The sequence below is a fragment of the Mastigoproctus giganteus genome, chromosome 7 (assembly GCF_048544385.1).
Source record: "Mastigoproctus giganteus isolate SK-2022 chromosome 7, ASM4854438v1, whole genome shotgun sequence".
NCBI classification, from domain to species: Eukaryota; Metazoa; Arthropoda; class Arachnida; order Uropygi; family Thelyphonidae; genus Mastigoproctus; species Mastigoproctus giganteus.
The window spans coordinates 66,693,177-66,718,734 of NC_143581.1; the positions used below are offsets into that span (position 1 = coordinate 66,693,177).

At 38.4% G+C, this 25,558-nt stretch overlaps 1 protein-coding gene across 4 annotated transcripts in view; it reads left to right on the forward strand.

The window, feature by feature from the left end:
- Window positions 1-25,558, forward strand: part of fliI (FLII actin remodeling protein) — a 436,796-nt gene that overhangs the window by 258,059 nt on the left and 153,179 nt on the right. For all 4 annotated transcript variants that reach the window (XM_090376949.1, XM_090376950.1, XM_090376948.1 and 1 more), the window contains one exon: window positions 6,461-6,576. In XM_090376949.1, the coding sequence (XP_090233075.1) occupies window positions 6,461-6,576 (116 nt within the window). The remainder of the gene's footprint in view (window positions 1-6,460; window positions 6,577-25,558) is intronic.

A 25,558-nucleotide genomic window follows, 5' to 3' on the forward strand; every position in this document is an offset into this window, starting at 1 on the left:
AGACTCCTTCATGGTCCTGAGTTCTTTGTAATGCCTAAAATAGACTTAGTTTTGGCACGTAATTATCAAATCTTGTATAATCATATCTGCTTGCCCATTTAATTTGTCTGCATAAGTGGACATCATATTTATCATACTCACCTGTCCTTTATGCACCAAAATATTATTTTCTTTCCAATCATTTATGTTGCACCAGACTGACACAGTGATATCTTGATAATTCTTATTTTTTTATTACATTCTTCATAAATTGATGTTCTTTCCAGCAAAAACCATACCTCTTCCCCTTTTGTCATTCCTAAATATATTGTACACTACCCTCCAAAAAAAGGATCTGGGCACACATTGGTTTTACACTGGTGTCATTGCCACTCACTTCAGTAACACGTCTCCCCCTTCCTTTTGCCATTATAACACTGTACCCCCAGGTAGGTATACAAACAGTAGACTACAGCAGGTACAGTCTGCCACTTTTCCCATAGAAAAGTGACCAGATTTGCTGCTGATGTGGGCCGTACTGTTCTAGCCTTCACCCTACATTCCCTACATTTTATCTAATTCCATAGGTGGAATGATTATCCTGTGTGTTGCTGGATGGTGATACCATCATACTTGCATTTCATAATAAAGTTCAAATTGAAACCTGCACCAGCCATTCCAACTTTGTACATTCATTTCCATGAATTGTTCTTGACAAGCATCAATGTGGCATGGGGCACTATCCTGTTTGAAACAAACATAGATCTGTACCAAAATTATCACATAATAGGGAGGATGGAATTATGTACAATGTTAAAGTAAGCATTGGAGGTCATGGTTCCTTACACAACTATCAAATTCCCTAAGTCATTTCATGAGAAACAGCCTCCTCCAGAATAGGGGGTGGCAAAATTTGTCACTGCATAAAACAAATTTCCACTGCTTTATGGTCCAGTTATGGTGTTTGTTACATCATGCAAGAGGAGACCACTGTGATTGGTGATTTTTGGCTTATGTGCTGCCACTCTCCCATGAAAACCAAGGCTGTGGAGCTACATACATATTTATATATGTTCACACAGATCTCAGTCCCTATTGACGATTTAAACTCCTGATTGATGTTTTGCAGAGATGTCCAGTGTGATTGTCATATCACCCTTCCAACCATTCTCTGGTCTTATGGAATAATCATCCTGTATTTCTAGATGGTACCATCACACTTCTGTTTCATAATAACATCCCTGACAATTGACTTTGGAAGGTGTATTTTTTCATTAGTTGCATGAATTGACACTCCAGATTTATAAGACATTCAACAATAACACCCACCCTCTCTCAAAATTATTCAGCTTAGCTCTTTATACCATGAGGAGAGCAACTAACTTGTCTGACTTGTATCTTTCTTACATACTAGTCAGAGTCAAATATTTATCCAGAGGGTCAATGGACTATGAAAATAAGGGTGTCTGTATATTTTTGGAGGGTAGTATATTTACCATATTCAAATTTTTCATTCAGTATATCAAAATATTATATTGTGATTTTAAATGTTTCTCACCAACCACTTATAAAATAAAACACGGAAACTGGAATTTTGAAAACTATGTGTTTACTACTATATATTTACAATTAAAATAACTTAAAATAGAATAAAATACATTAAAATACCGGGTTAAGAGCGGATAAAACCGACCGTAGCTTTCGAAGGCTCCTGCCTTCTTCCTCAGTGGTAGTTTCCTTATACTGCGGTGCATCTTAAGTACTAGCAGGTTTACAGTCTAAATCACATGTTTCATCACCACGTGTTCTATTCTCCTATGTAGTGGGACCGGAAGCGGCTCGGGAGCGCATCATATGAAATCGTTCATCCCTTCTGAGGATCATAGCCTCAAAGAGGGGGATGAATCCTCAAACCTTTGTCTCTATTAATGTTCTCTGTCGAATTAATCCGCAAACTCTTGAGCCACTTGCGGTCCCAGAACCTATGCGCCCGATCAGTGATGATAGCTTCGTCCGGGGAGATGTGGTGTTGCTTCTCCCAAAAATGTTCGGCCACGGCGGACTTGCCATAATCTGCATTCCTTATTGCCTCGTGTGCTCCCCCAGACGTTCTTTGAGACGGCGCTTTGTTTCCCCTACATAACATTTCCCACAATCCAGGCATTTAATACTATAAACGACTCCACTAGCATTCTCTTTTTGAATGGGGTCTTTTACTTGTGACACGATTGTGTGCAGCTTCTGGCCTGGACTCTGCACACAATGCGTCTGATAGTTTCTTAGTACCCTAGTTATATGCTCAGTTAAGCCTAGATAGTAGGGAATGTATGCAGTGGCTATTGGAGTGAAGGGCTCGCCTCTTCTCTGATTTTAACCAATATACTTTTGTATAATCCTCTGGGGGTAGCCACACTTTGTAAGATCCACCGCGACGCGTTCATATTCTTCTTTTCTATCCTCGGAGGTACTACAATGCAATTTTGCCCTATCTATTAACGCTCTGACCACACTGTTCCTATGATGATTGGTCTGGGCAGAATTATAATGTGAGTGCTGGCCTTTACACATCGGTTTCCTATAGACTTTAGTTTTTAGTTGTTGGCCTTCTCTACAGACCAATACATCTAGGAACGGCAAAAATCCTTCTTCCTCTACTTCCGAGGTAAATTGTATGAATGGAGAAGCCTAGAGGCTAGAATATTTAATGGTCAAGATCTCCCTATGCACCCATGGAAGAGATATGTCGATGATACATTCTCAATTATTCAAAAGGGGAGTGAAAATGAAGTGTTGAATTTTTTAAATGGCTTCTCCCCATTCATACAATTTACCTCGGAGGTAGAGGAAGAAGGATTTTTGCCATTCTTAGATTATTAGTCCGTAGAGAAGGCCAACAACTAAAAACTAAAGTCTATAGGAAACCAATGTGTAAAGGCCAGTACTCACATTATAATTCTGCCCAAACCAATCATCATAGGAACAGTGTGGTCAGAGCGTTAATAGATAGGGCAAAATCGCATTGTAGTACCTCCGAGGATAGGAAAGAAGAATATGAACGCGTCACGGCGGATCTTACAAAGTGTGGCTACCCCCAGAGGATTATACAAAAGTATATTGGTGAAAATCAGAGAAGACGCGAGCCCTTCACTCCAATAGCCACTGCATACATTCTCTACTATCCGGGATTAACCGACATATAACTAGGGTACTAAGAAACTATCAGATGCGTTGTGTACAGATTCCAGGCCAGAAGCTGCACACAATCGTGTCACTAATAAAAGACCCCCATTCAAAAAGAGAATGCTAGTGGAGTCGTTTATAGTATTAAATGCCCGGATTGTTGGGAATGTTATATAGGGGAAACAAAGCGCCGTCTCATAGAACGACTGGGGGAGCACACAAGGGCAATAAGGAATGCAGATTATGGCAAGTCCACCATGGCCGAACATTTTTGGGAGAAGCAACACCAGATCTTCCCGGACAAAGCTATCATCATTGATCGGGTGCATAGGTTCTGGGACCGCAAGTGGCTCAAGAGTTTGCGGATTAATTCGACAGAGAACATTAATAGAGACCAAGGTTTGAGGATTCATCCCCTCTTTGAGGCTACGAACCTCAGAAGGGATGAACGATTTCATATGACGCGCTCCCAGGCTGCTTCTGGTCCCACTACATAGGAGAATAGAACATGTAATTTAGACCGTAAACCTGCTGGTACTTAAGATGCACCGCAGTATAAGGAAGCTACCGCTGAGGAAGAAGGCAGGAGCCTTCGAAAGCTGCGGTCGGTTTTATCCGCTCTTAACCCGGTATTTTAATGTATTTTATTCAATGTATATATATATTTTTTTTATGTATTTTATCCTTTTTAGTTGTAAAGTTATTTTAATTGTAAATATATAGTAGTAAACACATAGTTTTCAAAATTCCAGTTTCTGTGTTTTATTTTATAAGTGGTTGGTGAGAAACATTTAAAATCATAATATGAATTTACCCAACCCCAGATGCCTGTTTGAAGAACTATCAGAATAATATACTGAATGAACATTTCTAATATATCAGCTTCAATATCAGTAAATCAATTTATTGATTTACCCAACATTTAAGTTCTTCCATCAGTCAATTTTATTGACTCTACTTCTAGCATAAGAATATAAACATCTAAAAGTGTATTATCATGTTCATTGTAACCCATCATATGTAACCCATTATCAGTGTACTTGTTTATAGCAGTAGCTTCTCCTTCTAGCACACTTTGTATAACTGTTTTAACTGTTTGGTAAATCTCCATTAAATCTCAAGACCCATAGTAGTAGTAGTAGTAGTAGTAGTAGTAGTGGCATGTGATGGAAGAAAGCAAGTGTATGAGCTTATGCAGCATCAGCCAAAAAAAAAAAAAAAAAAAACACATCATTCCCTCCAAATGCCTGTCCAGTTCCTCCTTAAATTTATTCAACCTATCAACTTCCACAACGACAGATGGAAGTTTGTTCCAGCAATTAACCACCCGCTGGCTAAAGGCAAATTTCCGCACATCTATTCTACAACTATCTTTTCTTAATTTGAATTTATGCCCCCTTAGGTTCGTAATCTGAACAAGTGGAAGGATCCCATCAGAATTCAGCGTGCTCAACCCATTCAAGGCCTTATACACCTCAATGAGATCACCGCATAGGTGCCTAGTCTCCAGCCACTGCAATTTGCAGAACTTAAGCTTCTCTTGGTAAGAGGATCCCTTCATTCCCCTCACCAATCTTGTTGCCTTTTTCTGTACACGCTCAAGCAAATCGACATCTTTCCTAAAATGAGGCCCCCAGACCTGTACGCGGTACTCAAGGCATGGCCTGACCATTGCCTTATACAGAGGGATAATCACTTCCTTTTCCCTGCTAGCAAAATTCCTATATATCATTGACAAAACCCCATGACCTGCCCTGGCAGCCTGTCTGCATTGCTCAGAAAACTTCATATCTGCCTGCACAATTACTCCCAGCTATTTTTCATTTTCTACCACCTTAAGTGTAGTACCACACAATTGGTACTACGTTTCTCTGGGGTTACTTCTACCCATATGCAGTACTTTGCATTTGTCAAGGTTAAACTTCAATTGCCACTTCTTAGCCCATCTGCCCAAATTTTCTAGATCCTGTTGCAGTAACACACTGCCATTACTGTCATTAACAACCCTGCCAACCTTTGTATCATCTGCAAACTTCGACACTAAGCCTGATATACCTTCATCAATATCATTGATAAATATACAAAACAACAGTGGACCCAACACCGAACCCTGTGGGACTCCACTAATAACATTAGTCCACTAAGAGCAGCACCCATTGATTACCACCCTCTGTCTTCTCCCACTTAACCATCCTTTTATCCATTGTAGCAACTTACCCTTAATACCATTCTGCTCCAATTTGTACAATAGTCTTTCATGCGTAACAGTGTCAAAAGCTTTCCTGAAATCCAAATATATGATATCAAAATTATTTTTTGCATCCAGTTCCTTTGTAACCACATCATAATATCCTATCAAATTTGTCAGACAAGAATTTCTCTTAACAAATCCATGCTGTGTCTGAATTATTGCTGCAGTCTTGTCTAGATGATCCTGCAATGCATCTTTAACCAGTGACTCCATTATTTTACCCGGAACAGAAGTTAAACTAACTGGTCTGTAATTACTCGTGTCACCCTTCGATCCCCCTTTGTGAATTGGGGATACATTTGCACATCTCCAGTCCGTGGGAACCTCCCCTGAGTCCAAGGATGCTCTCATAATTATGGCTAAGGGTTTGCTTAGTTGCTTTGCCACCTCCTTTAATATAACTGGATAGATCCCATCCACACCAGATGCTTTTCTTATGTTTAACTTCAACAATTTCTCCTCCACTTTGCAGCCAGTTCCAGCTGTCAGTTATAAGAACCCCAGTTGGATCTATAATCCCCTTCTAGTTTGCAAGTTACTGTATGTCCCAAAAGGATAATTTATGTAGCACAACCTTCTCAGTAACTTTTTTAGGAAAGTGTTAGCTTTCCTGAAAAATTTACCACTGCCTTGAAGCACAGTAGATATTTGTTTTTAAAATAAAAAGTATGTTTTTCATGTTTTTATCATTGTTTTACTTCCATTAATGGGTAAATGTCTCATTTTCTAAGCTGCACTAATGTATCTAGAATTGTAAACAGACTGTCACACCCTTTATGTGCCATTAGGTTTATTATTTTGTGGATTTCTGTTTTTTCCTATAAAAAGTGTGTTTTTTAAAAGTTTTTATCATTTGAATATTAAGTTTGATTGTTCTCTGGCATGTTATTTAGAATTAGGCCTAATAATCCTTAAGTTTGGTATTAGGCATATAAGAGGTGTTCCTGTTAAAAATAAGTTTATTTTTGCTGTCTTTTAAAAATTAATTAATTTAATATATTTCTGTATTGAGCAAGTATAATGAATCCTATTTGATTTGTTTTATTTTAGGTTGCTGTCCAATATGACTCATTAGATCCAAGATATGTTTATGTATTAGATTTTGGATCGAAAATATTCATTTGGAATGGAAAGAGTTCCCGAAATACTATACGTTCAAAGGCAAGGTATGTTTTTTAATTTATGCTAAATTTCAACAATATTTATCCTTACCTTCATATAAGTATCCTTTTTTGTATTTTTGAAAGAATTATTACCTAAAAGATCCTATGATTACTCACAAGAATTAATATTATTTTCTGGGATTAATGCGAAACTTTTTTATATTAATAAATTAATCCCTCAGATAATTTTTGTGAATTCAGATAAGGTGCTTATACAGGGTGTCTCAAAAATATTGGTACAAACGTTTAGGGGAGGTAGGTAACATCTAAAGGAATGTGAACCCACAACCATAGGAACCCACAACCGAAAATGTCACCATAAGTCGATAGACAACGTGGTAGTCGCCGCACGAAGAGCATGCATCGATATTCGAACTGTGAGCTGGCAGACATAGCAGAGGACAATGGACGAGCCGCTCAACAAATTTATGGAGAACGCTTCCCAGACAGACATGTACCGGACCACTGTTTGTTTGCGCATGTGCATCAAAATTTGTGCGATTATGGGTCATTTAGAGGTAACAGGAGTAGTGTGAGCAGACCACGTTCGATGCGAACTCCCGCCATGGAAGAAAGTGTGTTGAATGCTGTCCAGAATAATCCTACTACCAGCACATGTGCCGTTGCCTCTGCCTTAGGAGTGTCTCGTTGCAGTGTACAGCGTGTCTGGCACGACGATTCCTTACACCCCTTTCATCTCCAAAGGGTTCAGTTACTGCTCCCCCAAGATCGTCCTGCACGTGTGGCTTTTGCGCAGTGGTTTCTCCAAGAAAGTGTTCAAGACTTGAATTTTCCAGCCTATGTTTTGTTCACAGATGAGGCTTATTTCACCCGGGAAGGCTTATTCAATCAGCACAATGCTCATGTGTGGGCTCACGACAACCCACACGGTGTGCACCCCCATGCGGCACAACATCGCTTTGCAATAGATGTGTGGGCAGGTATGGTCGGTGACTGCTTAGTCGGCTCATACCTGTTACCATCCCGCATGAACTCCGCTAAATATCAGATCTTTCTTGAACAAGTTCTACCAGGGTTACTTGATGGTGTTCCGGAAAATGTGAGATGCAAAATTTGGTTTCAACATGACAGGGCGCCTCCCCATTATGGAAAGTGTGTTCATGACCATTTGAACAGGCGTTTTGGGCGTAGATGGATTGGCCATGGTTGACCCGTTGCCTGGCCCCCCACGCTCATCTGATTTATCGAGCCTTGATTTCTTTCTGTGGGGGCCCTCAAATCTATCGTGTATGAATCGCCTGTGGAGACGGAAATGGATCTCGTGGCGAGACTCGTCTGCGCTGCTGCTACTGTCAAAGAAACTCCAAGTGTGTTCGACCATGTCTGCCAATCCCTGCTGCGTTGGTGTCACGCATGCATCGTGTCTCATGGTGGAACCTTCAAGCATCTGTTGTAACATCATGAAATGCATCCGTCTCATACTCCATTGTTAATATTATGTCAAATAAATGTTTGCCACTAATTACTGTGTTGTGTCATTTCTGCTTCTTGTGCCTCTGCTACTACTTTCCCGTGACGTTTCCGGTTATGGGTTCCTATGTGATTCATATTCCTTTAGATGTTACCTACCTCCCCTAAACGTTTGTACCAATATTTTTGAGACACCCTGTATATAATTGTAATAATCCTATTATTGTAAACTATTTAACTATCTTCAAATTTTAGAAAAATATGGGAAGTGGGAGGAACCATATTTACTTCCAGTTGTGTGCATTGTGACTTTTGTTCGTGGTGTAAGAAAAAGTTCCATATTAGTTTCCTATTTAATTCATTAACAGTTATGTATCAATAAGTTCAGTAACTGATCATGTTGGGCTCTTAATACTGCATCATTTTTTAAATTATTGCAGTGTGTCTGTTCTTGAATATTTCTTATTGTTTATTTTATTTTTTTCTGATAAATGGTACAAACAGTAAATATAAAATACAGTGAAGCTTTGATTTTTCATTTTCTACACTTTTAAATATGTGATTTTATTACACATGCTTCCATTGGTTCCAGTGCAAATTCTATGAGAACAATACTGAATTTTCCTTGAAATTATGGTTTCTATTTTTTTATTATTATTTTTTTTTTCTCTTTTCCTCACAAAATTCCTATAAGAAAATGTTCATATTTCCTGGAAATTAAATTTCTGATTACTTTTTGCACACAGTTTTTGCATTCAGTGGTGATGTTTTATCATTATTACCAGAATTAAAATGGCATCAACAAGTAACTATTCACTAACACAATTCACTAACAACAGCATTTTATCAAGAACTGTATTTTGATCTGTGGTATTAATGCACCACATTATTATACAAAGATATGCAACTGTCCATGTAACTTTGGTTCACCCATGCTATCCACAGTTCATGCCATTTCACATGGTGCTTCATGTCAGTAACCTGGAATTCTGTGGAGTTAGTGTATTTCTCTCTTTTTTTTTGTCACTAAGCACAATAGTTATTTTCATGTTAGATATAGTTGAAATGACAGATTTAAATGGTTATATAGCAAAATCTGGATCCCACTGTTGACTTCAGATAGTAAAAAATTACTCATGGATGTGCAAGCAGAGCCGGAACTAGGCAATCCTACACCTGGGGCAAAAGTAATATAAGTACACCCCCATTATATGCACATAATCAATCTTTATGAATTTATAAAAATTGCTATTGCAATGATATATGATTTGCATATACTTATTAATAAAATATTTTAAATAATACCATGAATATAACAAAACAAAAATATCAAAGAAAAAGAAACTTACAAATATTCTTTTATATATATATAGAGTCTTTAGCATTAGTTGAGGCATATGATGGAAGAAAGCAAGCTTATATACGGCATCAGCCAAAAAAAAAAAAAAAAAAAAAATCCCTTCCCATTTCACACATCCAGTCACTCCAAATGTTTGTCTAAGTTCAGCCTTAAATTTATTTAAGCTATCAACTTCCACAACAACAGATGGAAGTCTGTTCCAGCAATGAACTACCCGCTGGCTAAAGGCAACCTTTTACATCTATTCTACAACTGTCTTTCCTCGATTTGAATCTATGTCCTCTCAGGTTTATAATCTGAGCAAGAGAAAGTATCCCATCAGCATTGAGCCTGCTCAAACCATTCTTATACACCTCAATCAAATCACCTTGCAGGTGCCTAGTCTCCAAATGCTGCAGCTTGCTGAACTTAAGCCTCTCTTGGTAAGAACACCCCTTTGTTCCTCTCACTAATCTTGTTGCTCTTATCTGTACTCGTTCTAGCAACTCTACATCCTTCCTAAAATGAGGCCTCCAGACCTGTACACAGTACTCAAGTTGTGGCCTGACCATTGCCTTATACAAAGGGATTATCACCTCTTTGTCTCTGCTAGTAAAATTCCTATATATCATTGACAAAATTCCATGACTTGTTCTGGCAGCCCATCTGCACTGTTCAGAGAAATTCATATCTGACTGCACAATTACCCAGGTCCTTTTCATTCTTCACCTCGTTGAATCTAGTACCACACATTTGGCACGTTTCTCTTGGTTTACTGCTACCCATATGCAGTACTTTGCATTTGTCAATGTTAAACTTCAGTTGCCACGTCTCAGCCCATCTTCCTAACTTTTCTAGATCCTATTGCAGTAGCATACTGTGTTTAGTGTAATTAACAACCTTGCCAACCTTTTTATCATCTGCAAACTTGGACGTTAAGCCTGATATACCTTCATCGATATCATTGTTGTTGTTATTTGGTTTTTAGGAGCATTAGCAACTAAGGCCATATTGGCCTTAGTTGCTAATGGGGATATGCCGTGGTCATTTCCTGACCTTTCCGCATCCTCCTTTTTTGGTGGTCACGGGCTCAAACCCCGGTCTGATCAAGAAGCGTGTGCTACGCACTGCTGCTCCTGCCCACCTGGCCTCAGAGGCGCCTCGATATCATTGATAAATACACAAAACAACAATGGGCCCAGCACAAAACCCTAGGTGACTCCACTAATAACATTAGTCCTCACAGAGCAGTGTCCATTTATTGGCACTCTCTGCGGTCTCCCACTCAACTGTCCCTATATCCATTGCAGCAACTTGCTCTTAATGCCATACTGCTCCAATTTTTCAGTCAGTCTTCCGTGTGCAACAGTATCAAACACTCCTGAAATCCAAGCATACAATATCAAAATTATTTTTTGCATCCAGTTCCTTTGTGACCACATTGTAGTATCCAGTGAAATTTGTCAGATAACAAACCCATGTTGTGTCTGAAATATAACTGCAGTCTTGTCTAGATGATCCTACATTACTTCTTTAACCAGTGGCTCCATTATATTCCCTGGAACAGAAGTTAAACTAACAGGTTTGTAATTACTTGTGTCACTCTTTGATCCCTTTTGTGAATTGGGGTTACATTCACACATGTCCAGTCCACAGGGACCTCTCCTGAATCCAAATATGCTCTTGTAATTATGGCTAAGGGTTTGCTTACTTCCTTCACTGCCTCCCTTAATATAATTTGATAGATCCTATCCATCCTAGGTGCCTTTCTTATGTTTAACTTCAACAATTTCTCCTCCACTTTTCTCTCTGTTATTACAAAATCATTTCGCTCCCTGTTAGAGTTTAGTAAATTTCAGCCCTCCTCTTCCTTACAGGATTCCTCATGTGTGACTGTAGATGCAAAATACTCATTCGGTTTGTCAGCTTCCTGAGCAATTCATCAACAGTCGAACCACCAACATCAAGTGGACCAACCCTTCCTTCTAGAATTTACATAAGTAAAGAAGTCTTTGTTGTTTTTCTTTGCATCCTTTGCCTAGGATTTCTCGTAATCAGCCTTCGCTTGTTAACCTCCTTTGTGGCTTTATTATTGACTAACTTATATCTGCCATAGGCTTCTGTATCACCTGATGATTTATATGCATCCCATGCATTTTTCTTCTCTGCCACAAGCCTCATTAGTTTATCTGACATCCATTTAAGTCTAAATCTTGAACAGTATTTCTTAGTTGGTATGAAAAACCTTGTACAGGTGTTGGCAACCTTTTTTGAAGAGCCATTTTTGATCTAATTATAAAAAAAAAAAAAAAAAAAAAAAGAACCCAAAGAGCTGCACCTCGGCTCAAGCTGGGGGGGGGGGGGTTCAAGGAATGGAATACAGTGGGAAGATGTTTTATTAAAAATAATATATAATATTATTTATTAATACCTAGAAAATTTGACAAACATCCAATTAGGTACGAATTAATGTGATTTTTGCTGCTGAACTTCTTGAGCAAGTCTCTCAACAATCAGGTTAGTATGTTTTAATCTTCATCTTTAAACGTGCTGTGAGAGACTCACATTATTCTGATGGTTTCTTGATTTGTTTATAGTTCATGTTCAAAAATATTTGCCTGTAGAAATACGTCGAACCAAAAACTGAGGGAAGCTGAAACACATATTTTCAAATTTATGTACATGTCTGGTAAGCTACTCCATGCATCAAACACAATTTGGTCTTGCTTTTTCAACTCATCTATTGCCATCCATTTGTGTAGAATTACAAGGGCAACCTTTTACCTCTCCAAATTCCCAATTTCAATTTTAAGGCATTTTAGTCTTGCACTCTACATGTCTTTGATTTTTAAGTCCTCTAACTCCATTTCAAATTGTGCGTCACAATTTCAGAGAATATAGAAAAATTTAACTGAGAAGTACAGTAGAATGCTGGTAATCCAGAATTCAGTTATCTGGAATAAATATGAAAGGCTGATCTTTCTTTCTTTCTTTTTTTTTTTTTATTAATAACAGTAGTGCAGTAGGCACGGGTTATAGTGATCACGTTTGCAAATTGAATTTTGATTCTAATAAGCGAAAGATTGAGTTTACTAGCCATTTATAACAGATTGTACAAACAAAAAGCCCAATAAACTGAAAACTGCAAATTGTTTTATGGTTGTGACCTTCAGAGTGCTTTAGAAAAATATCACAGAGACTTGTGTTTTCTCGGAAACCATGAGTGAATTTCAGATTAGTTTAGCTCCAGATTCCATAAAAATAATATCGGCCCAAAACTGTGTGATTTATTATTTTTCTCAGTTTTTTACAGTGAAATGTGAACGAAAAGATCCCGCATTACTTCTTTAACCAGTGGCTCCATTATATTCCCTGGAACAGAAGTTAAACTAACAGGTCTGTAATTACTTGTGTCACTCTTTGATCCCTTTTGTGAATTGGGGACACATTCACACATATCCAGTCCGCAGGGACCTCTCCTGAATCCAAAGATGGATTCAGGAGAGGTCCCTGTGGACATTGCAACATAAAACAGAAATTATTAATACAATTAGAAAAGGTGAAATTTTAGGAAATCTCTTCATAGGTTTTAATGTGGGGACTTCAACAATTTACGATATCAATAAAAATTCCAATACTATAACAGAATTTATGTCAATTATTTTTAGTTGGTCCACTATATGGAATTTAAATACTGTCTCAGACCATCGTAGTCGCCTTTATGAAAGCAAAAACTCTTCCCTTTACCCCTGATGGTAGTTACCTCTTTGAGTAAATCCCACTTCAGCACACTGTGATCACTGCACCTAGTGGTTCCTTTATCTGCAGATCCTTAATGCCTGAAGAATCACTACTGATAATCAGATCAAGAGTATTACCCCTCTAGTTGCCTCCCAAACATGCTGATGTAGAAAACAATCATCCAATAAATCCACAAAAGCCTTGCTAGTGTGTGAGTGACCAACCCACAAATTCCAGTCAGTATCTGGGAAATTAAAATCCCTCATTATAAGACTCTCTGATTTACTGGCCCACTCTATTTCCCTGTACAGTTTCTTATTATACTCATCAGAGTCATTAGGCCTATAGCACACTCCTACTCTCAATTTTGATCTCCCAATGCTTATGTCACACCAAACTGATTCAACACTGCACTCTCCAGCGATGTCGACTGGCTGCACTTCCTTGGATTTTATGTGTTTCTTAACTAATAGCATAGCCCCTCCTCCCTTCCTATCCTGGCTATCCTTTCGGTACACATTGTACTCCCCAAATTCCAGTTCTGCATTCCTTATATCTGTGTGACACCACGGCTCTGATATCCCAACAATATCTGCCTTTGATGTTTTGAGCAATACCTCAAATTCATCAAATTTATTTACTAAACTCCTAGCATTGGTGTACATGCAAGTATACATGCACCTGTTCCTTTCTTAGCTACCCTAACACAACCCCATGTGTTTACTTGTACCGCAATGACTCCCAGCAGTCTCTGAAATGTCCTGCATTCTGTCTTCCAGGCTTCTGCTCATTCCAATAGAAGCAGTACAAGAATCACTTTCACATCTGCCAGTGGCTACTGTTAATCTATTTGTCCTTGTATCCCCCCAAGCTAGCAGTTTTCCAACCCACCTAACACTGCCTCAATAGCATCAGCAAATATTCTTGCACCTTTTCTATTTAAATGTATCCCATCCCTGTAGAAGCAGTCTCTCCTGTTAACAAGTACAGACCAGGCTGAAAAAAATTTGAGAAAAATTTGAAAAACTATTTGAAAAAATTATTTAAAAAAAACTATTTGAGAAAAATTTGAAAAACTAATAAAAAAAATTTTGAAAAATAATGAGCAATTGTGCAGATAAATAGAGTGGGCCAGTAAATTAGAGTGTCTTATAATGGGGGATTTTAATTTCCCGGATATTGACTGGAATTTGTTGGTTGCTCACTCGCACACTAGCAAGGCTTTTCTGGATTTATTGGATGATTGTTTTCTATAGCAGCATGTTCGGGAGGCAACTAGAGGGAGTAATACTCTTGATCTGATTATCAGTAATGATTCTTCATGCATCAAGAATCTGCAGATAAAGGAATCACTAGGTGGTAGTGATCATTAGTGTGCTGAAGTGGGATTTACTCAAAGAGGTAACTACCATCAAGGGAAAGGGAAGGGTTTTTGCTTTCGTAAAGGTGACTACGGTGGTCTGACACAGTATTTAAATTCTGTACGGTGGAACGAACTGATGATGTTACCAACAGCAAATTCAAAATGGGAAGCATTCAAAGAATTAATCTTGGAAGCTACTAGGCTTTTCATCATCATCATCATCATCATCATCATCAGCCATTTTCAATCCACTGCAGGATGAAGGCCTCTCCAGCAACTTTCCAGTTCCTTCTGTTTTGAGCACTGGACATCCATTTACTACCCACAAACTCATGAATTTCATCTATCCATCTCCGCCTTTGTCTTCCAGGTTTTCTTCTAGCTCCTCTTGGATACCATTCTGTTATTTTCTTAGTCCATCTGTCATCATGTCTTCGAGCTATGTGTCCTGCCCAAGACCATTTTAGTTCTTTAGTTTTGATAAGAATGTCCTTTACTTGAGTTTGTTGCCTAATCCATGTGTTTCTCTTCTTATCTAACAGTCTTATTCCCAATATGATTCGTTCCATTCTTCGCTGTGTAGTTCTCAGCTTCTCTTCCATTCTTTTGGTGAGTGCCCAAGTTTCACTTCCATAAGTCATGATGGGGAGTATACATTGGTCCATTATTTTACGTTTCAGACAAACTGGGATATTGCTCTTCAGTATGTGACTATATTTCCTGAATGCTATCCATCCAAAATTTATTCTTCTCTTGACTTCCAGCCATTTATCATTATTACAGCTAATAACTTGTCCCAGATAAGTATATGACTCCACCTTTTCAATTACTGCTCCTTCAATCATTATTTCCCTTTCTGTGGCATACTTGTTCATCATTACTTTTGTTTTAGCCATATTCATCTTTAGTCCAAAATCCTTACTAGCTGTGCATAACTGATTAAGATTTTCCTCTAATTCTTTGGGATCATGGCTTATGACCACAATGTCATCTGCAAATCGTAAATGGTTTAGGTACTCTCCATTCACATTGACTCCTTTCTGCGACCAGTCTAATCTTCTGAAAGCTTCCTCAAGGGCAGCAGTAAACAGCTTCGGAGATATTGTGTCTCCTTGTCGAACTCCTTTCTCAATTTTAAATTTCCTACTGTCTTTGTCTAGTCTAATAAAGGAGGTAGCACTCTCGTATATTTTCTTCTCATACCAACAAAGAAATATTGTTCAAGATTTAGGCCTAAATGGATGTCAGATGAAATAATTAGACATGTGACAGAGAAGAAAAATGCATGGGATACATATAAATTAAAATGTGACACAGAAGCCTATGATAGATATAAGCTGGTCTATTACAAAGGAGGTTAGGCAGGCAAAGGCAGATTACAAGAAATCTTTGGCAAAGGATGCAAAGAAAAACAGCAAAGAGTTCTTTACTTATGTAAACTCTAGAAGGAAGGGGATGAATCAGATTGGTCCACTTGATATTGATGGTTCAACTGTTGATGATCCTGCTCAGGTAGCTAACAAACTAAATGAATATTTTGCATCAACATTCACACATGAGGAGTTATTCAGGGAGGGGAATGCTAGAGATGTATTCAATTCTGGCAGTAAGCTAGATAATCTTGTAATAACAGAGTAAAGTGGAGGAGAAATTGTTGAAGATAAACACAAAATAAAAGAAAAATAAAAAATATATGATTAGTGAAAACGTTCAAGAATTACTGGTAGAAAAAGAGGCTGCCGAAGCTGATTTGGTGGAAATGCCATCAGAGGTAAAACCAAATCAATTCAGAAGATTGATAGTGCAGATGAAAATTCTAGACTTTCAACTTTTACAGAAGGTGTAAAGTTAGCCGAGCAATTAAAATATTATTTTTTGAATGCAGATTCGTGAATGAAAGGAGCCCAAATATCAAAAGGGAGCTTTAAAAATGCTTAGTTCCATACGATGAAATTCACAAAGATTTATCAAGCAAAAGCAAACAAAACCAGATTTTTTAAAGAGAGCAGAAGATACAGAAATCTAGAATGGCGTATTTTTGTTAGTTTTGTTAACGAAATAGTGTATTTTTGTTAGCTTTTGGTACGTAACCACCCTTTTAACCACTATCTTAGTCCCGTATAACACAGTTTCGCAACATGACATTGTATAGGATCCTAACTACCATGTTATATGAGGGTTACCTGTATCTTGAAGCACTGGAAGGCAAAATTTAGCACTATTTTCCAAATACAGTAGAGTGTTGATAATCTGAACTAATTAGGACTGGGGATAGTTTGGAATTCTGATTTGTTAGGATTTTTGAACTCATCAAAAAACTGTTCTGGAGACTAAAAAAAGGTTTAGTAAGTTTAGAAATAAAAACACTAAGTTGTACCTAAGTATTTTTATTCATAGGTAACAAAACAAATGGGACTTTCAGCCACAATAACACATATGTATAGGCCTGTAATGAAAATAATTACTTATTTTTTGGTGCACCATTTTCGAACTTTGTTTCTTGGCTGCCAGATCTGTCACTCTTTTCAGCAAGAGTAGTTGAGTTCGACACCATTCAGTTTGATGCTCATATCAAGCCATTACTAGTGTGGTGAATGCCTCAGCATGAAGATGCTGAGTGTTGATGTCATTTTCTTTGTCACCATCTTTGTCCATATCATTTTCAGGAGCTCCAGTTTTGTTTACATTCACAATTTTGGTTTCATTTAAAACAGGAAACCCTGTAGCATCAAAATCATTTTCCTGCCCAGCCCTTACATCTCCTTCATCGCAATCTTCAAACCTAGGGATTGACTGAAACAAGTTGATCATCACTCAGTATTTGTCCCTCATCTCCTTCAGTTCTATTCTGCTCATCTCCTGTGGCCACAGCTTTTTCCAAGCATTTTTTAAATTCTGCACGGTGAGTGATCCCCATGCGTAAGCTAACACGTAGCAGCTGTTCTTGAGACTGAGCTTTTTCAAAAAAAGCTGTGATGCTTTCTTTGTTGCTTTCTGCCAAAAGCAAATGACACAAGACTTGTTTTTTGTAGATTCTTTTCAACTTTTCAATGACTTCCTGGTCCATCGGTTGGAGGGGTGAGACAGCGTTTGGTGGAAGAAACATGACCTTGAATCCGTCGTCTATTTTGTTTAATGTTTCCATTGAAGGATGTGATGGCATGTTGTCTGGGATAACCAAGACCTTGCCAATTTTGCCTTCTTGTTCATTATACTTTTTGACATTTGGAATAAAATTGTTGGTAAACAAGTCGGTAAACACTTCTAAATTCATCCATGCATTTTTTGCATTTTATAGCTCACAGGGAGACAAGGGACAATTTTAAAACAACGAAGTTTCTTTGATTTTTCCCATCAACGTCAATGGCAAAGCACGAGTCCCATTGGCATTAGCGAAACCTTAGCTGTAACTCACTTTAAATCGGCGCCTCTGTAGCCAGATGGGAAGGAGCAGCATTTCGTAGCACACGCTTCTTGATTAGACCGGGGTTCAAGCCCGTCACCACCAAATACGGAGGATGTGGAAAGGTCAAAGAATGACCACCGCATATCCCTGAGCAATATGGCCTCAGTTGCTAATGCTCCTAAAAACCAAATAACAAACAAACTCACTTTAAACTGTTTCATGGTGAGATGGAAGAGATTTTTGAGAAAGTGACTTCCAGTTTATTCCAGTCTCATCAGCGTTGTATATGCCATCTTTTGAATATCCTTCCCTTTCCATAAGATTGATAAACTTTTTTTTTTAAACGATTTCCCTGCGGCAAAATTGCAAGATAAAATTTCCCCTTCAATGTGAAGTTCTCTGATGCCATGCCATGATTTAAAGTTTTTTAGCCAGCCTGTACTGGCGTTAAAATCTGAGGGACCACCTAATTTTTTGTTAAAATCCAGCATTGTTTCACACAACAAAGGTCCAGATATGGGTTCTCCAAAACTTCATCTCCGTGTGAACAACAATAAATAAATGGCATCTTTGGGTGATGGGTCATCAGCTGTTCTGATAGTTTTTTTTTTTTTTTTTTTTTGCACCATCATCTGAATCAAGTTTCAATGCTAACTTTAAAATAAAATTTTTCCTTGTGTTTTTAATGTCTGTTATGGTTCACTTTCCAACCTCATAAAATTTTGTTAACGAAGACCCACTTTCTCCCTTTGTTTAAAATCTCAGTCTTCAATTCAGTTGTTAAAAATTTCTGCTTCCTTTTAAAAGACAAAGAAGACGACATCACTACAGTACAGTAAAATAAAATTCTGTAAATAAATATTCAGGGTCTTCTCTTCATTCCTATACCTAAACTCCATATTTCATGCATGTAACATGTTTGTTGCAATTTCTGCAGCCAGCAAACAGAAATATCAATTACAAAGTGTATTGAATAACAGATTACAAAGTGTGATGTTTAGTTAGTACTGTATGTATATTAATTAAGCTATGTACGTAAGCGTAAATTTATTTTTATTTTGCTAGCCTGTGGATAATATTCTTCCGAATTTTACGTATCATTTAATTTTGTTAATTGGTAAAATAAAAGTAAATTTGTGATTTATAATTTCATTTTTATAGCCTGTGGATAATATTATTCCTATTTTTGCTTATTAGAATTACCGTTTAATAGAATCAGAATTCAATTTGCAAACATGATCACAGTAACCAGTACTTACTGTAATTATTTTATGGCACCAGCATAAAAAATAAATAAACGCTGGCTAGTTCGGATTATGAACATTTTGAATTATTGACGTTCGGATTTTTGATGCTTTACTGTATATCCATTTAAAACTATGACTGGCTAAGAAACTCCTTTATTGAAACAACATCGAGCCAATATCTCAGCTTAGTGTCACAGAAGAAACAGAATTAATGGAGATACACAATGATTATGCTTTTAATTTCACAATTTGATATTAGTAGTGGAAAAATGAAGCAAGGAAGCAAGCTGATATACATCAGCCAAAAAAAAAAAAAAAACCACACACACACACACACACACACACACACACACACACACACACACACACACACACACACACACACACACACACACACACACACACACACGTTATCCATCCAAAATTTATTCTTCTCTTGACTTCCAGGCATTTATCATTATTACAGCTAATGACTTGTCCCAGGTGTGTGTGGGGGTATCACTGGTGGCTCCTAGGCATTTGCCCATCTCCACCTTGTAGTGCTGAAATGCACAAAATCCCGCACCCTAGTGGGCGACAGCAATCCCGCTCCCAGGTTGCCCAAACCAGGAGCCAGCAAAAAAAAAAAAAAAAAAAAAACAACTGTAAATTAACCTAGTAATTATTTTACTTAGAAATTTTGATATTTTACCTTACTTGAATTTAACTTTTAGATATTACAACACAAGGAAATTTAAAAGTTAAAACTTTTAACTATATACAAAAGCATTTAAAAAGGATAGTCGGTGGCAAGTAGTCCCAGGTAAGTATATGAATCCACCTTTTCAATTACTGCTCTTTCAATGATGATATCCGTTTCTGTGGCATACTTGTTCGTCATTACTTTTGTTTCAGTCATATTCATCTTTAGTCCGAAATTCTTACTAACTCTGCATAACTGATTAAGGTTTTCCTCTAATTCTTTGGGATCATGGCTTATGATCACAATGTCATCTGCAAATAGTAAATGGTTTAGGTACTCTCCATTCACATTGACTCCTTTCTGTGACCAGTCTAATCTTCTGAAAGCTTTCTCAAGGGTGGCAGTAAACAACTTTGTAGATATTGTCTCCTTGTCAAACTCCTTTCTCAATTTTAAATTTGCTACTGTCTTTGTCTAGTCTAATAAAGGAGGTAGCATTCTCATATATTTTCTTCAAAATCATAATATATGGGGTATCTATGCCTTTTCTTTTCATTGCCCGAAACATTGCCTTATGCTGTATGGAGTCAAATGCCTTTCCATAATCCACAAATGCCAGGCATAATGGTGTTTTATATTCATTTTCTTTCCCCAATAGCTGTGATATTACGTGAAGGTGATCCATAGTTGAGAATTCTGTCCTAAAGCCAGTTTGCTCTTTCAGTTGATTCTCATCAAGTATTCTTTCTAATCTGTTAGTGAACAACTTGTAGATGTGGGATAACAAACTGATTGATCTGTAATTTCCAATTTCTGATTTATCTACTTTCTTATGCAGCAAAACAATGATTGCATTATTCCACTCCTTAGGCATCACACCTTTTCTAATGCATTTTGTGAAGGGTCTTGCCAGTTTTTGTGTCATGTCTCTTCCTCCCAATTTTAACAACTGTACAGTAACTTCATCTTCCCCTGGTGTATATTTCTCGGTGTATATTTCTTCAACCTCTTCATCATCATGGCTCGATGTTGGTGCATAAATCAATATAACCTTTAGCTTGTATATCTTAGAAAACCTGAGTAGTAGTCTTGACACCCTTGGTGATGTACTTTTGAATTCCAAAATGTTGTTTTTTATATCTTTATGGACCAGAAAGCCAATTCCACCTTCGCTCCTTTCACTGTTTCTATTGGTGTACAGCAGATTTCCACTTTATAAACTTGGAAGTGATTCATTTCTTCTTCTTGTTCCAGCCAAACCGATGATATTCCAATTCACATTTTCTAATTCCTTTTCCAGCCCTAATATCCTGTCTTCACCAATGAGCGATCTTACGTTGTAACAGGCAAAGTTCAGTTTCCGTGCATGGCAGCCTGGTTATACCTAGAGATTCTTAGCACCTTCTGCTTTCACTCTGATCCTCTTGCTGCTGTAAGAGGGGGAGTGAAAGCCACTGGGGACTGAGGGTCATTTTTTTCATCTTACTGTCATGTGCTGGAGAGTTTGGTCTTTTCCTTTTCACGTTGACAAGGCTGGGCCTTGAAGAGAACCACTCCACACGTTCATTGCCACCTAAGTGATGTAACAGGGCTTACCATTGAGAAGGTGTGCATGAGTTGATTTTAGGGAGGTAGGCCTACTGAACTTCTCCTAAATCTTCTAAAATATAAAGAAATTGGATCCATCAGTGTTTTAGACTGTGTGTCTGATAACACACAGAATAGGCACCTCCGTAGCCAGGTGGGAAGGAGCAGCAGTGCATAGCACACGCTTCTTGATTAGACCGGGGTTCGAGCCCATCACCACCAAATACGGATGATGCAGAAAGGTCAGGGAATGACCACCGCATATTCCCGGAGCAATATGGCCTTAGTTGCTAATGCTCCTAAAAACCAAATAACAACAACAACAACAATACACAGAATGCCTTTTTTTTTTTTTTTTTTTATGCAAACCCCAAACACGAGAGTAGTAGTAGTAGTAGTGGCATGTGATGCAAGAAAGCAAATGTATGAGCTTATGCAGCATCGGCAAAAAAAAAAAAAAAAAAAATCACACCATTCCTTCCAAATGCCTGTCCAGTTCCTCCTTAAATTTATTCAACCTATCAACTTCCACAACGACAGAAGTTTTCTGAGCAATACATTGGACTTGAACTTCTGTAGACTGTAATTTTCAGGAAAAACATATGAAGGAAGGTTGTTCCAGAAAATGGCAGTTGAATGAATGAATAAATGAGGAAGATGAAAAGTTGGTTCTGTGGGTTTGAAGTTGGACAGTAAATGGATGTTGGCTGGTGGCGGCACGTGTTCGGACTGTTTTGAAAGAGAGAGCGGGATTTATCGAAGCCAATTCAGAAGAACAGTGCCCGTGGAAGTATCTGTAGAAGAGGCATGCAGCAGAAACAGTATGTCTATGAGACGGCGAGTGGAGAGACTCTGTTAGAGATGAAACATTAATTAACCTAACTGCCCTCTTCTGAATGGAATCAAGAAGCCTGAGAGAGGTTTTGGGGGCACCACCCGAGATGTGGGAACAATATTCCATGGATCTGCGGATTTGCGATTTATACAGAGTGAGCAGCTGTTTGGAAGAAAAGTAACGCCGAGAGCGAAAGAGAAAACCAAGTTTTTTAGATGCAGAGGAAGCAATATTTGTAATGTGCTTGTGCCATGAGAGATTAGAAGTCAGGGTAATCCCCAAAAGAGATATATCATTTTGCCTAGAAATCGGAGTGTCACTAAAGATAAGCATAGGAGCAGAAGAATCCTTTTTGCGAGATATAAGACAAGCCTGAGTTTTAGAAGGGTTGAAATCAACTAAGTTGTCTTTGCCCCACTGGAGAATTACGTGAAGATCGGCATTTAAGGAATTGGTAGCAGATTTTCGAGAAGTTGAAGCTGATTGAGCAGGGCAAGATTTCTCAAAATGGAAAGTAGAATGCAATGTGCTATCATTGGCAAAACTATGGATAGGATTTACAGTCAATGGAAGAAGATCATTAATATACAAGAGGAAAAGAGTGGGGGAAAGAACTGAACCTTGGGGACACCAGCATTGGTGGAGAAGTTAGAAGACAGAGAGCCATCTACCATCACCCTCAGTGAGCAGCCTGAGAGAAAACTGGATAACCAATTACTAAAAACAGTTGGCAAACCATAAGATGGAAGCTTGTTTAGAAGACCTATATGCCAAATATGATCGAAAGCCTTTGAGTTGTCAAGAGCAACTACTTGTGTTTCTCCAAACCTTTCCATTGAATTAGTCCATAAATGGGTAACGTAAGCCAGAACATCACCAGTGGATCAACATTGACGGAATCCATAGTGGCGATCGTTAATCAGATGGACGGTTTTTAGGTAGTTTAAGAGTTGGCAGTTAATTGAGATCTCCATTACTTTAGAAAGAGCAGAAGTACTTGCAATGGGACGATAATTGGATGGGAGGGATTTGTCACCCTTTTTAGGAACTCGCTGGATATGGGCAAATTTCCAAGCAGAAGGAAAAACACCTTTGGAATAAGAAAGTGAAAAAAGGCGGCAAAAATAGGAGTAAGTTCAGGAGCACAGGTTTTGAGAACAAGTGGAGAAATACTATCCGGACCTGGAGCTTTCTTAGCATCAAGATTTGTCAAAATCCTTCTGACATCCTTTTGACGGAAGACCATAGGAGGCATTGAATGGAGCGTGTTGGGAATGGTTGGAGGTATTTTACCAAGATCATTAATATATGATTTGGTAGAAAAATGGGATGCTAGCAGGTCAAGTGGCAGAAACAGTACGTTTATGAGACAGCGAGTGGAGAGACTCTGTTAGAGATGAATCATTAATTAACCTAACTGCCCTCTTCTGAATGGAATCAAAAAGCCTGAGAGAGGTTTTGGGGGCACCACCCGTTCTGTTGTCACTTTGCAATCAAGTTGCAAAGTGACAACAGAACCATCTGGTTTGGACAGAGATGGGCAAAAGTTGTGGCCAATAGCTTTGGCAAGGGACCAGAGTGCTCAGCTACCACTGGGGCAAGAAGCAAGTTTTCTACTCTTAACCTGTTCAAGCTCTAGTTTGGACTGATCAATAACTGCTTTACAATTGTTGCAAGCTTTGGTGTAGGCAAAAAAATTAAACTGAAGAATTAGAAACAAGCCAGTTATGATATGCAACATTCTTCTATTGAACAGCCTTAGCACGTTTATTGGAAAACCAAGGTTTAGATAAAGGACGAGATTTTAAAGTGGAGTGTGCGATAAAGGATTCCATTCCTGCAAGAATAATTTCACTGACACGATCTGAGCAAACGTTGACATCAGAAGTTTTGAAACAGTAATCTGACCAAGGAAAAGAAGAAAAGAAATCTCGCGGGTCATCCCATTTTGCATTCTTGTAATGCCAAACAACACGAGGTTGGGAATAACCATGAGATAAAGGCTCCATTGGAGAAGAGACAATCACCAAGTTGTGATCTGAAGTGCTTAAAGGACCTCTCACTTCAACCGTGTATTTAGAATGGTTGTTTGTGAGAAAAAGATCAAGCGTGTTGGCTGTATTCTTGTAGGTAAATGAACAATCTGTGCTGGGTCATTAGTAATTGCAAAAGCCTCAGCATCTTTCACCTGTCGGGTTGGTGTGACTAGAAAACGCAAGCCAGCTGGAGTTGTGAACATTAAAATCACCAAGGAAAATTACCTCACTGTTAGGAAAGTTGGACTGGAGAAAGTCAAGTTGCAAAGAGAGGAAGTCAAAGAGCTCCAAGTGATTAGTGGAGTTGGGAGAATGGTAGAGACAACAGATGAATTTGACACAATGAGGTAGAGAGATTTTAAGCCAGAGAAGATCAAAGAGAATAGATTCCAAATTGCCACGTCTCTGACAGGGAATATCAGAATGGACATATGAACAAGTACCATCTTTGAGGCGAAAGGAATCATACAGCGAATAATTTGGGCATCTGAGATGAGCAGTAGTTGAATCAACCGATAACTGAGATTCTGTCAGAAAAAGTACATGGGGTTTGGCAGACTGCAAATGGTAATGGACATTGTTAGAATTAGAATTGAGACCACGTATATTTGTGAAATGAATTAGGAAGTGCTTGGGAGGTTTAGATATTTTCCCAGATAAGCTTGCTCTATTAGTTTGACAATTCATGGTGTATTCAATAGTAAGAAAAAGTGGGTGGGACATGCTGTATGAAGTAATGAAATTTTTGGATATGGTGTACACATGGTTAGAATATACCCAGATCCTTGACATAACGTGGCCTCGACAATGCTTCCCGCATACACACTACTTGGACTCCCTCCAGTCACTATCTGGCAGAGAAGGGGTAGCAAAATTACACACTAGCTGATCCGGAAGCCTCCTAGAGAGTTACCAATAGGTTCGGTCCGGTGTACTAACTAGCGGCCGGCCTGCGAACACCATTTTAGAGCTGTACCCTTGAAATGTAAGGAATATTGGATATCTCCACGATGTTCACCATAACCTCAAAAGTCATTAATCATACTGCATGATGGAAGAGATAGGAAAGGGTTGACTGGAACTTAGCTGTAGAGACTAAACATAGGTTCCACCACTTCAAGCGTCCAATAAGCATAGTGGTGGTATCGCACTGGTTGATGAGAGTCATCTACCACCTAGTACTGCCTGTTATCATAGAGGGGCAGCATTCCTCCAGCGTCACACCTCAACCCCTGCTTACGTTGGTTCACACCTGGGTGGTCACCCACCATGTACTTGTGGATGGAGGTTATACGCAGGATTACTAACAGTCCCACCA